The 14,134-nt window shown below is 39.1% G+C and overlaps 1 protein-coding gene across 1 annotated transcript; it reads left to right on the top strand.

The window, feature by feature from the left end:
- The first annotated feature begins 971 nt into the window (after nucleotides 1-971).
- On the top strand, nucleotides 972-13,757 carry NUDT9 (nudix hydrolase 9). Its single transcript, XM_070948465.1, has 9 exons — nucleotides 972-1,138; nucleotides 2,846-3,099; nucleotides 3,918-4,154; nucleotides 5,648-5,743; nucleotides 6,489-6,575; nucleotides 8,509-8,620; nucleotides 9,874-10,020; nucleotides 10,792-10,876; nucleotides 13,223-13,757. The coding sequence occupies exons 2-9, from the start codon at nucleotides 2,954-2,956 to the stop codon at nucleotides 13,375-13,377; spliced, it is 1,065 nt and encodes a 354-aa protein (XP_070804566.1). The 5' UTR covers nucleotides 972-1,138; nucleotides 2,846-2,953; the 3' UTR covers nucleotides 13,378-13,757.
- The last annotated feature ends 377 nt before the right edge of the window (nucleotides 13,758-14,134 follow it).

The following is a 14,134-nucleotide window of genomic DNA, read 5'->3' as shown; positions in this document are numbered from 1 at the left end:
TGAGGAAAAGAAATTCAAGTTTCCAGGCAGGTGTCCAAAGGGCTACACTGGTTTTGATGGCCAGGCATCCCTTACTGGCAAAGCAGAAGTTTGATTTGACAGTTGAATTGCTCCAAATTACAATCTTTTAATATCGCTGGGGAATCCTGGGAGTTGAAGTCCACATTTCTTAACAAGTTTGAAAACACATCGCCGAGTCTGAAAAACAGTTATAGTATTTATTTATTTTTTTAAGAATAGAATTTAGAATAGAATAGAGCTGGAAGAGAGCTTGGAGGTCTTCTAGTCCATAAAAAAATTATTTTTAATAAAAAAATATAAAAAAGGATTATACTTTTTACTTATATTTATACTTATGTAAGTATAAGTTACTTATTTATATAAGTAAAATACTTATATTTTACTTATATACTTAAAGATTGTACTAGATTATAATAAAAACTGAGGAGCATTTTTAAAAAAAGTTGAAATAAATGAATCAATGGAGTCCAATTTGAAGCCAATTAGAAGAAACACGAATCGCCTCAGTGGATTTTTTTTTAAATAAAAAAATACGGATTTTTACGATCAGAAATGATGGCTTTCAGGAATAAAGTCTGAATTTATAAGTCCAGGAAACGTCAAAACGTTTCTATCTCCGCGGGTTGCATAGATGTCTCCTTCTCTTCTCTTTGCATATTTTTTGTATAGAAAATAATTTCAAAACGGCATTTTCTCCAACATAACGTCATTAAGGCGCGACTCTATTTCTTTTCTATCTCTATGGCTGAGGAAGAAAATTGAGACGGAGGCATGAAAAGATCGGCTCTCCTACAGGCAGTCACGTGCTCCTCCTCCGTCCAATCAGAAATCTCATCCCCCGTGACGTAACGTTTTGCGACGAGGCTCGAAGTGAGACGGACCACTGGGGCGTTTTTAATTACGATTGCAAGTGGGTGGGCCGGGACTAAAGAGAGTCGGAGGATGATATCTTTCGTCTTATTGGCGAGAATCGGTGTCTTTTATAGCTCCGCCTCATCAAGTGTAGGGAAGTAAAGCCACTGGGTAAGAGAAGGCGCTCAAGCATTAACCAATCACGGGACAGCGGTTTGTTTGAAGGCGGGATCAACGTGACAAGGAAAAGGAAGGAAATTGGACGGTGAGTTTGGAGGAAGGAAGGAGTGGGCTGGAAAATTCATTCATTCTCCCCCCCCATTATAATTACCTTGTTTATGGAATGATAAACATATTATATGAATATATTATCCAATCTCATATATATATGTGTGTGTGTGTGTGTATGTATATGTATACTGTGTATATGTATGTATATGTACATATATATATGTGTGTGTACATGTACATACATATACATACATACACACACACATCATAATCATAAGTTTATTTGTCAAGCATATATGAGATAACAGGTAAAAGTATAAATATAATTTGAATACATGAAAAGAGTAAGTAAAAAGGAATATTAGGACAGGGACAGTAGGCACGCTGGTGCACTTATGTACGCTCCTTACAGATCTCTTAGGAATGGGGTGAGGTCAACAGTAGACAGTTTAAGATTAAAGTTTTGAGGGAGATATCTATCTATCTATCTATCTATCTATCTATCTATCTATCTATCTATCTATAGATATAGATACACACACACACATACATATACATGCATACATATATACATATATATATCACACACAGAGATGTTTATGTCTATATATTACATAGTGCTAAGCCGCGTCTGCTTGTCGAATAACTATCGTTAGGTTTGCACAATGCATTCGGCCAAAAAACCCCAACCCACATTATGTTGCCTGAACTCGGCCCTTGTTATATCCCACTTTTTCTAAGTCTTTTAAGGTGATGGCCATCTAGTTCCTTTTTCTCTCTCCAGTTTTTACTTCACAACAGCCTTGTCAGGTAGATTATACTGGACGTAATAGTTTCCTTAGGTTATCCAGCATGCTTCCTACCCAGGTGATTTAAAGCAGCATAGCTGAGTATTCTTACCCCACATAAGTAAAATATAAATAATAGTCTGCTTACTTATAGAGGTGATGAGTGAAAAGTCAGGATAAAATGATGATCTTGTTTATTTAGGAACATTCAATAGAGGTGGCAAAGTATAAGAAATGTAAGCAAAGCAAATATAAGTAAAATGCAAGTGAGATAATACGTTTCTTGAAAAAAAAGGCTAAAATGGGTTGGAGGTGTAACCGCCATTTAATTTTCAGGATTATCATAGGAATGGACAGCTGTAAAACTGACCATAATTTCATGTATTATATCTTGTTCATTTATTTTAACCATACTGTATTAATATTATTTTAATTTGATTCTCCTACCTGGTAATGATTGATATTACCAGGTAAAAGGAGTAGTTGAATGTAAAGAAATATTGTATTGAACCATGGAGAAATACACCATTGAACTTTGAAGCAAAAGAATAGTATTCCTAATATATTGTTACTAGAAAATTTTGGAACATATTATTACTTCTCTAGTATCGCTATAGTTATCTATTTTCTTAATTCATACATTTTATTGAGGTATATTAAATATTGAGGAATCAGGGATTTTTTTAAAATTTGGTAAGTATTTTCAAAAACCAGCTGTGTTTCTTAACTAAATTGACAGTACGATATTAAAATATAAAAAAGAAACAGTTGTCATTAATTCATATGTATTGCAATATCTTCAGATGTATAAAACTATGAATTTGGGAAGCAAATTGACAAATGATCAGCAAAGGGGAGAAACTCTGAATTAGGGTCTGCAGCTGAACAGAATAGGCAGCTTGCATCCAGACTTGTAATATATACATTATAGTGATAATCATTTTATCTTGTAGGCGATGAAGAAGTGAAGACAGCATATATCACATCCATTTTTTTTCTGGTTTGGTGTCCATGTTTTTCTACACGCACTTGGTGTTTCATTCTGAAGAAGCCAGCTTCTTATGAATTCACTTCATGGAATGGCAAGAAGTTTCCTAGCCCAAACCATTACTGTAGTTTCTCTTTCTGTAACTCTTTCAGTTGTTATTAAAAAACCCTGCACCAATTTTTCTCCAGTATTCCAGACAACAAGGAATCTTGCTTACAGGTATTTATTCCATGGTCTAATTTACTTTCTGTACAAATCTCCGTGTCAGAGAACCATTGCAGTTAGGATGTTTGACTGGCCCTGGGAGCACACATGTTTTTTTGATTTTGAGCAAAGTCATTTTCTCAAGGCAAACTTACAGTACATAAAAATGTTGTGGGGGGAAATGGGAGAAAAGTGCCTACATAAGCCACTCTGCTTCTAGCTGAATGGTGAAGACCCCTGCATTAAATGCTAGATCAGTGATGGCTAATCTTTTTGCCATCGCGTGCCAAAAGCTGGGGGAATGTGGGGTAGGCATGTGTGCGCGTGCCCATACCCATAATTCTAGGTGCCTTGCCCCCCCATGCATGCACGCGCGATCCCATGCTCCCTCCCACTTTTGGCATGTGACAGCCAAAACGGTCATGGTAGGCCCGTTTTTTTTGCCCTCCCCAGACTCCAGAGGCTTTCTAGGAGCCTGGGGAGGGTGAAAACAGCCTTCCCCACCCCACCGGAGGCCTTCCAGAGGCCACAAACAGCCCGTTTGCCAACTTCCAGTGGGCCCAGAAGGCCCAAAAATCAGCTGGCCAGCGCGCACATGCATGCTGGAGCTGAGCTTGGGCAACGCTCACGTGCCCAACAATATGGCTCCGTGTGCCACCTGTGGCATGCGTGCCATAGGTTCGCCATCATGGTGCTAGATATTGTCTTTATTCTAAGTGTAATAGATGAGCAGGCAAGATTTTCCTAATAGAAGATCAGATTGTATAAAGAACAAAGCATCATAGATTTCCTTTTTTCCCCCTCTCTATCTAAGTGTACTTATATTTCTGCAGCCTATCTTCACACCACTGGTTCCACAGAGGCACAACTACAATGGCAGACTCTAAGGGGCCAAAAGAAAATCTGCATAGGAAAGCCAGAACGTCCCCATATCCAGGATCAAAAGTTGAACGCACACAAGTACCCGATGATAAAGTGGATTGGTTGATCGACTGGAAGAACTACAGTCCTGTGGACTATACGGCACCAAGTGTTTTCTCGGGTCCTAAGTGGGCAGACCCAGAAATTGGGTGAGTCACTCAACTATAGAAGTCCCAATCCCAATTTGAATTAAAATTCTGTGTCTCGTTTAGTTTTAAAACTAAACTCTACAGAGGTTTTTTGGGACAGTTTTTTGGGGGGACTTTAAGCCATACTCCTGCAAGTTAATTCTCCATTATTTTTCAGAATGATTTGATCCTACTTTATTCATAATAAGAATAATAAAGTTTCTTTGCAAAGCTAATTTGTCATACTTATTTAATTAATTCCATTCTGAGCAGTGGTGAAATTGAATTTTTTTTATTACCAGTTCTGTAATAAAGTTCTGTAGGCATGGCTTGGTGGGCGTGGTGTGGCTTGGTGGGCATGGTGTGGCTTGGTGGGTGTGGCAGGGGAAGGATACTGCAAAATCTCCATTCCCACCCCACTCCAGGGGAAGGATACTGCAAAATCACCATTCTCTCCCCACTCCTGGGGGAAGGATATTGCAAAATCTCCATTCCCACCCCACTCTGGACCCAGCCAGAGATGGCATTTGCCAGTTCTCCAAACTACTCAAAATTTCCGCTGCCAGTTCTCCGAACTCCTCAAAATTTCCACTACCAGTCTCTAGAATCTTTCAGAACCTGCTGGATTTCACCCCTGATTCTGAGGTCATCTGACTCCTTAACAACTCTGGACATTTACAATTAAAACAAAACAACATATATCAAAAGATGCATTTTACTTTGTGTGGCTGTAATATCATTTAGTTTGAAAATTGCAGGTTGGAAAGGAAATTCAGGTTTTAGAGGGTTTTTTTATCATTTTATAAATAATTTGCCAAAATTATCACCATTTGCAACAATTTGTAAATATTACATATTGCCATCGAACATGGAAAAAATAATAATCTAATCAGATAGTTATATTTCCAACAATTTTTAGAAAAAGAACTGTTTGTTTTACCAATCAACACCAGAGTTATATACCAGTGGTAAAAGATTTGTACTAGTTTACTCTAAGTGTTTTGTTACCAGATTCTGGCTGCCAAATTGTTTAGAGACAATGGTCTGATACAGTCACCTTGGTGTGTAAGATTGTTTGAGTAAGACCAAACTTGATCCTGCTTTCAGTTCCATCCAAAACTGCAAAATTAGAAATGCATGCAAACCAGCATGCATTCATTAACCCACATACCATCAACAACAGAAATATTCCCAAAGAGGTAGCACATAGTTATCAAATTATGGAAGTAGATTTCACAAATATATGGTAGTAAAAAGTGTCATTGAGGAACTGCATAGGCCAATCACTACTGCAAGCCTGAAGTCTATTACAGAATGAAGAACTGATAAGAGGTTTTAAATATAGGTCTAAATTTTCGAAGAGGAATGAAACATTCAGCTGACAAAAGGCTTATTTGGGATTAAATGTTTTTCAATACATTCAAAATTGTGTTTTGAATTAACAATGTTCACAGCTTTCATGAGATATTTTATCTAATCTTTTCACTGTTTTCGTTTCTTTCTCTTCTGAAAAGAGCCAAAAACTTTTTCCCAAAGTTCAACGAGAAGGATGGGCAAGTGGAAAGGAGAAGCCACAGTGGCTTATATGACGTGGAAAATGGGAGGCCCAGGTACGTGGCAGTCTTTAGCTAAGTAGACACTTCAAACTAAGCAATGGCTTAATAAGTAGATTTTTAAAAAAATTTTTTTAAATTTTGATTTATATGCCGCCCTTCTCCAGAGACTCAGGGCAGCTTACAATACGTTAAGCAATAGCCTTCATACTTTTGTATATTTATACAAAGTCAGCTTATTGCCCCCACAAACTGGGTCCTCAGTTTACCTACCTTAGAAAGGATGGAAGGCTGAGTCAACCTTGAGCCTGGCAAGATTCAAACTTACTAATTGCAGACAGCTGGAGTTAAATTACAATGCATTAGTCTGCTGAGATTCGATCTTACTTTAATTGCAGACAGCTGGTTTTAAATTACAGAGCTCTGTCTGTTGAGCTATCCAGGCTCAACATTATTATTGAATAAACTACAGCTCACTGGCATCATAAACCACATATAAATCAAAATACCACTAAGGTATTCATCAGTATGTAAAGTGACAATCAGTGAATCCATATTTTAATTTAGCGTGATATATGAATTTAGCCTTTATGCATGAAGATCTGTAGCCTGGCCTGCAGTTAGTTTCTTTTTCTGTAGCTTAGAGAAATTGGGCCATCATGGTGTGTCAGCATTGTTAATTTGTATTTTCATTGTGCTTTCTTTATCCCGGCTAGAGAATTCTGGGGTGGAAGTCCACACATCTTAAAATTGCCAAATTTGAATAGCACTGGATTACAGCTAGACCTCTTGTCATTTTCAGGAATCCTGTCGGCAGGACAGGATTAGTGGGACGAGGTCTGCTGGGGCGATGGGGACCCAATCATGCTGCTGATCCTTTAATAACAAGGTAAAAAAACACGATGCAGGCAATATATGTCCACCAAGGATGTTTCATTTCTCACCTAATTTGATTGATTGTGATATTGTTGTAGGAGATGACCAGGCTGAGCCTGAGGGAGGGGTCAAGTGCGTAATCAGTCAAGAGTGCCTGTGTGCCTACCAGAGATCTAAGTCCAGTCCACCTTGAATGCCTTCTTAATACCCTCTCATTTCCCTTGACCATTAGTAGGTCAGATTTTTGTGGAGAACTTAAGCTTGCAATCAGGGTGGATTTGATTTAAATTGAGTCGATTTAAATCATGATTTAAATCACTAGTAAAAAGACTTGATTTAAATCAACTCGATTTAAATCATAATTTTTAAAGAGCAACTGTCATCTCTGCTACTCCTTTGACCCCCTGTTGACTCACCGATAGTCCCAGTGTTGCAGAATATACAGCCTTGTGCTACATAACTAAACTCCATTTCATGCTGAATAAACTAAATTATTTATGTATCTTAAATAGAAAACTATCTTACGATAGATTTTTACCCCAAAAGTTTTTATTAAAATAAATTCAATAAAAATAAAAAAAATCTGATTTAATTAAAAAAAATCCGATTTAAATCAAAAAAATCCGATTTAAATAAAAAAAATCTGATTTTTTTAAAAAAATCATTGATTTTTATCCACCCTGCTTGCAATAAATCTTTTTTTTTTTTTTTTTTTAAATTTGATTTATATGCCGCCCTTCTCCGGAGATTCAGGGCGGTTTACAATGCGTTAAGCAATAGCCTTAATACTTTTGTATATTTTATACAAAGTCAGCTTATTGCCCCCACAAACTGGGTCCTCATTTCACCTACCTTAGAAAGGATGGAAGGCTGAGTCAACCTTGAGCCTTGGAGAGATTTGAACCAGCAGAAATTGCAGGCAGCTGTGTTAATGACAGGGTGCACTAAACCACTGTACTATCAAGGCTCTTGATACACAAATCTTTATACACATTTGAACAGTCTGAACCTCCTGATTTCCCTAGCGCTTGATAATTGTTTCTTGATTGTTCATCTAGTACTAAACTTGATATTAATGCTGATCTAGCATTCTTTGCAGTCTTAGAAGGAGCATGTAAAACTATAGGATCCACCAACACTGACAGGGCAAGCCATTAGTAAATAAAACGAGAGCAAACCGTACTGCCTTACTAGCACTGATGATGCTATCTAGTTGGGTAATGAAGTGTCTGCAAAAAAACCAACCACGCTCACAGAGCATCTGTTCAGTCCTGAGCTACAAATATTCTATCTGTAAAAAAAAAATCATGATTCCTTTGCCAACATGGACTTTTAGTTCTACTTTAAAATGTTTTTTTTAAAAGAAATTGAAACTATAACTGTACTTTGTGATGAAATTTCATATGGCTGGTTTAAAGCCTGAAGCTTTAATTTTGTGGAGAGACCCTTGAGGTTGGTGTGGCAAAAATTGGCACTTTCCAGTAATTCTCTGACTCTTTGCCTAACTAATTTTTGCTCTGACTGATGAAGTTGCTTGGATGAGCAACGAAACGTCTCAGATTAACCAAGTTTGGTCCAGTTGCCATGATTCAACTTTTAGACACCTTTAGCATGATGATTGTGTCAACACTGACATCATATCTGGTTTAGGTTTCCTGCCAGTTCAAATCTAGTGTTCTGGATTTGTACACGTGCTAATTCCCAATCATGGTTTAATGTTAAGGGAATGAACTTTGAATCATATATTCACTCCCCTCTGTCCTCTTCAACTCTTCCTTTATTTACACGCTGTAGTTGCAACTTTATGCAATGAATTTGACCTTGTGGTGGGTAGAAGACTATGTCAACATGTGCTCTCTGGACCTATGTGCTCTTTCTCAGTTGCAACATGCTGCATTTCTTCTTGAATTTTGAGGGCTTAACAATCTTCTTGGTGCAACTTTCAGATGGAAAAGAGATGGCAGTGGCAATAAAACAGCTCATCCAGTATCTGGTAAAAACATCTTACAGTTTATTGCAATCAAAAGGAAGGACTGTGGAGAATGGGCCATTCCTGGGGTGAGAAGAAAAATGACGAGTTAATTTGTTTTCAGAAAAAAATATCCGCACGTCTGAAAAATGTGTGTACAATATATGTTTCCGTGTGTTCCCGTTTGTTTATTAGCTCAGCACAATTTGCAAAAGTGATTTGCAAAAAGACAATCCTCTTTGTGGTAATAATTTGCGAACAAGGATGCAGGAGTTTAATGGTTTTAATGACATTTGTCAGAAACAGTCACAAGCTGCCCTGTGAAATTGCAGTTTGGAAGAGAGAGGTGCAATTTCTCAAACCAAATAAACAACATCCCCCTTTCATTCTGGAATAATCAGCCTCCAATTATAAATTTGTTATAAATAACGAATATGTAAATCACCCTCTTCTACAAACCTATAGACGGTCCTGCAAGGGAAAATATATACTGTAACTAATCAAAGTATTTCCTGAACATAGGCATCCCAGAGGAGCCACAAAGCAGGGGTGAAATGCTCCCGGTTCGGACCGGATGACCCAATCCGGTAGCGATGAAGGCGGGTGGTTCGGAGAACTGGTAGCAAAAATCCCTACACCCCCCCCCCCCAATGCCCAGCTGAGCTGCACAATCATCAGAGGCTATTTTTAAAAAAATTTAAAAGCATTTTTTCTACAACCTCTTAGGCCGAAAAAATGCTTTTAAAAGTAAAAAAAAAAGCCTTTGATGATTGTGCAGCTCAGCTGGGATCGTCAAATGCTTTTAAAAGCCTCTGATGATCCCAGCTGAGTTGCCTGATCGGCAGAGGCTTTTTTTCTTTTAAAAGCCTCTGACAATCCAAGCTCAATTGCCTGATCGGCAGAGGCTTTTAAAAGAAAAAAAGCCTCTGCCGATCAGGCAACTCAGCTGGGATCGTCAGAGCCTTTTGAAAGCATTTTTTTACAACCACTTCGCTGAAAATGGTTTTAAAAGTAAAAAAATAAATAAAAAAAAAAATTGGCCACGCCCACCCAGTCACATTACCCCCCCCCCCACCACCACCAAGCCATGCCCACAGAACAGGTAGTAACAAATTTTAGATTTCACCACTGCCACAAAGTCTTCGAAATAACATCATGTATCTCATGTCAACATTCTGCAAGTGATGCTAATTACCTATCTATCACATTAGCCTTTGATGTTCAGTTTATGAGAGTTCTTATCTTTGTGTTGATCTCACAGTACATAAAAGCATCACCCCACCTATCCTTTCCCAATAGCTATTGCCTGAACATTACATAACAGATTATGATCCTCCTTTAGGGAATGGTAGACCCAGGGGAGAGATTATCTGCTGCTCTGAAGCGAGAATTCAGTGAAGAGGCCTTGAACTCTTTGCAGAAAACTAAGGTTGAGAAAGAAGAGATGGAGAAACACCTGAATAGACTCTTCAGTCAGGATCACTTTGTGGTAAGTGATCCTTCTTGTGTTTTTAAGCTCTTTAAATATTAAATGGAAAGATTGCTGAGAGACCTCAGCAAGAGAAATAAACAAATCTCTGGGACGTTTGTTTATTTCTCCGCTTATAAACCCCGAATAGCAGGTAAAATGGCAACATTTAGCTCACTCAGCACGACAGGTTTAGATAGTTAAACTGGCTTGAAATTGGACGCCCCGTTTTACAGTGGTTTTATTCCCGTCTGTGATGTTATGAAGGAGAGCCTGGCTTGGCTCAGTTTCCCACTTGCCCCCTCAGTTATTTAACATCTAACATGAAGTTTTGGGCACGGGATCATTTGGTGATTTAAAGTATAAAGCTATTATGACTAGATGCCGGGTTATCTGCACTTTGTTGGAATCAGCCCAAGTCCAACTACTTTGATGTTATCAGAAGAAACTGGCTGTTGTGCATTTTCAGATTAGGAAACTTTGGAAGCCATATCTTGTTCTGGAATAGCCTCCCATAGGGAGTTCATTTGGCTCCAACATTAACCACCTTCTGGAAGCAGCTGAAAACTGAGTTTTTTCGGAAGGTATATGCGGGTTGATGCCAGATGTTGTCTATATCGGATTTTTTTTTTTTCATTAGAGATCATTATATTGTTATTCTTATTTGTGAGTTGCCGAGATGATGTGGTTGGTGGGATATAAATCTGATTAATAAGCAAATATGGCAGTAAATAAAATGTAACACCTTGTCCTAAAGATTCTGTATTTTGCTTTTTTTAAAAAAAAATTTAGGCTTATAAAGGGTATGTGGATGATCCTCGCAATACTGACAATGCTTGGATGGAAACAGAAGCAATAAACTATCATGATGAATCTGGTGAGAAGCGAGGCCTTTGTAATAAAAACCTTGACCGTAATTCAGCAGTGTTGATTATAATATCACACAATACCGCTGTACTGACTTAGTTCTATTTTTCTATTAATGGTAAGACAGTTCAGGGAACAGGCTTTTGATGTCATGTTTTATATTAGATTGAGACACAAAGAGTTCTCGCCCTAGTTCTGGGGTAGGCAAATATGGCCCTTTTATGACTTGTAGACTTCAACTCCCAGAATTCCTGAGCCAGCCATTTTAGCTCAGGAATTCTGGGAATTGGAAGTCCACAAGTCATAAAAGGGCCATAGTTGCCCACCTCTGGCCTAGTTCTGCTTCAAGTTAAGACTTTCTTCCATCTAGATCTGTATTGGCCATATTGATACAGGTAATCCTCGACTTATAACCAACATTGAGCCCAAAATTTCCATGGCTAAATGAGACAGTGACTTTTGTGGGTTCTAGGACAACTCGCCATGGCCAACTTGAAGAAATGGTGGAACAGAACCATTAAAAAAAGAGTGCCAAAGGAGGGACAAAATGTAACGTGAATAACAAAAATTGAAATACTTTTAAAATTATTTTGAGTAATTAAATTGAATTGTTGGATCGCCCCGCGATGAATCGGCCATGGCGAATTGGCCATGGCGAGTGGTCCCATTCTGGATTTTAGCCCCATTTTATGACCTTTCTTGCCACCGTTGTTATTCACTTAACAACTACAGTTTTTAAGTTAGCAATATGTTTGTTAAATGAATCTGGCTTTCCCATTGACTTTGCTTGTCAGAAGGTTGCAAAAGGTTATGGCATGATCCCGGGACACTGCCACCATCATAAATGCATGCCAGTTGCCAAGCATCTGAATTTTGATTACATGGCCATGAGGACGTTACAACAGTTGTAAATGTGAAAAACAGTCATAATGTTCTGACCTAGGCTTCCTGAATCATTAAAACACACAAATAGTCCCAAAAACCTCTTTTATTGCAACAACTGTGAATTCTGTTCATTCACAGATGAGTCTCAACTAGTTCTAAAGAGTCCTTTGGAAGAAGTCCTTTGGGATAATCACCCACCTTTATCTCCCTTGACACACTGCCAAAGACCTAATTGGCAAAGCCACACGGAGTCCAGAATCAAACAGAGCTTCAAAACTGCACAGAATAACGTTGCTTCCTGCAAAGGCCCACATCCCTTTGCTCCTCTTTTAAGTCTTATGGGACAGGCCAATCATCTCCCAGCCCTACTCCCGAGTCGTCCCTTTTGTTTTTAGCTGTTCTTGCCTTCTGGCAGCTCTGCGCATGCGCGTACTGGGAACAGCCTCCCCCTGTTCCTCTGCCTCGCTGAGGTCCAACTCTGGAGGCTTCAGAGGCAGCACGTACCTCCCAGATGGCCCTTTCTCTGCCTCCGATGCAGAGCCCTCGTCTGAGCCTTCCCCAGACTCCAGGATTGACCCATGTTCCTCCCCAGCCTCCTCACTGTCCGACTCTGCTGCCAGCTCCGCAGGCTGCTGGCGGATCACAACACATAAGTCATTTTTGTCAATGCTGTTGTAACTTCAAATGGTCACTAAACAAGTAGCTGTAAGTAGTGACTGTCCTGTATTTTAGCTAGGACCCTAATCCAGGTTAGGATGTCAGAGACTGAATTCAGGATCTCTTGTTCCAAAGCATATGCTATACCACAGGGCTATGGCTCTTCGTACTGAGTCCGATTTTGGGGGATAATTGACAGGCAATCCATCATCAAAAAATCCCTACTAGCTCTAAGACACAGGTAGGGAATTCTGGCCCCTTTATGACTTGTGGGTTTCAACTCCCAGAATCCCTGAGCCAGCATCCTCACCCCTGCTCTAAGAGATTTCAGTCCCAACAGAAAATTCAGCAGCCATAATGCTTTGGTTTCATGCTTTTTGGTAGAAGCTGGTCCAGATTGGAAGGAGAAGGAAATGAAATGCCAGCCCATTTTGTAGAATAGAAAGAGGCAAGAAATCAGATGAATTCCATAATCTCTCTCTCAGGCATGAAATGCTCCTGGTTCGGACCAGATCGGGCGATCCGGTAGCGATTGTGGCAGGTCATTCGGAGAACTGGTAGCGATGGCGGTACAAGGTTCCGCCCACTTGCCCGGTTGTCGTTACTTCCTGGTTTTAACCAGGAAGTAGTGTGTTTTTTACCCTCTGTGCATGCACAGATTTTGCACATGCGCAGAGGGTTTCACACATGCACAGTGGGTCTGCGCATGCATGTGACGCGCGAGCACAGCGAGCGCCCGCGTGCGGCATATGCACTTCTGAACCGGTAAGGAACATAAGTAGATTTCACCTCTGCTCTCTCTTTATATTAATAGGTGAAGCCATGAAGAATTTACACCTGGAAGCAGGAGACGACGCTGGGAAAGTGAAATGGGTGGATATTAGCGAAAAACTTACATTGTATGCCAGCCACTCTGACTTTGTCCGACGAGTAGCAGAGAAACGAGGAGCTCACTGGAAGGAAGACTGACTTTTGTTGCCATGATGGGACTAACATTAAAGTATAAACCAAGTCCTATCATTTCAGATGGTAATGTAGTAGGAGAATGGGAAGAAAATGCTTTTTTAGGGCATTGTTGGCGCATGATTTAAAGATGCAAGATTTCACACATTTTCTGACATTCTTGGGTTGAAATCATTGGAACGTAAAAATGTTTAGTGTGGGTTACATTATCCCTTTTTAATCACGTAATTCTACTGAAGTATTGGGTGTTATCTGTTGTGTACCTGTTTTGTACAGAAAATAAATGAATAAAATGGAGTTTTTTGTGGTCCACCCGTAATATGGCTGAAAGATATTTACATCTGCCAAAAATCTCTGTAGTTGTCAGCTCACTGAACAGCTTAAATGTGTGCCTTTTGAAAATAAAAATATCTCTCCACCTTACTGACTTGGCATTATGTTGCAGTTATGCTTTTGTGAGTTGCTGTGCAATGATGCAATGAACAGGAGCAGTAAAAATATGTAAACTAAACTTGTGCAACTTTGCGTCAGAGAGAATAAATGAGGCTCATTTCAGTTCCAGAAACATGTAGATGTAGTACACTGGTTTGTATAATTTACTCAGGTGACTTTTTTATTAGAGAGGTAATGCATTTGTGCAATAAACCCAACAAAATATATTAGCTTGGAAACTATGAGTCATTTCAGTAAAATGAAATCAGGTAAATTGGCAAATCAAAGCTTATGGTTTATTTTAAAAACTCCGTAAGTTTAAGCATGAGCA

The sequence above is a fragment of the Pituophis catenifer genome, unplaced genomic scaffold (assembly GCF_029215685.1).
Source record: "Pituophis catenifer annectens isolate HBS135680 unplaced genomic scaffold, rPitCat1.0.hap2 SCAF_8, whole genome shotgun sequence".
Taxonomy (NCBI): domain Eukaryota; kingdom Metazoa; phylum Chordata; class Lepidosauria; order Squamata; family Colubridae; genus Pituophis; species Pituophis catenifer.
Note: the sequence above shows the minus strand (reverse complement) of the source record. Positions and strands in the feature narration are given on the sequence as shown.

Excerpts from the sequence above, each read along its gene's own strand:
- NUDT9 (XM_070948465.1), top strand. The coding sequence starts at position 2,954 with ATGAATTCACTTCATGGAATGGCAAGAAGTTTCCTAGCCCAAACCATT. Across the intron at positions 5,744-6,488 it reads GTGGAAAATGGGAGGCCCAG|GAATCCTGTCGGCAGGACAG; the intron begins GTACGTGGCAGT and ends TGTCATTTTCAG. Across the intron at positions 8,621-9,873 it reads GAGAATGGGCCATTCCTGGG|GGAATGGTAGACCCAGGGGA; the intron begins GTGAGAAGAAAA and ends ATCCTCCTTTAG.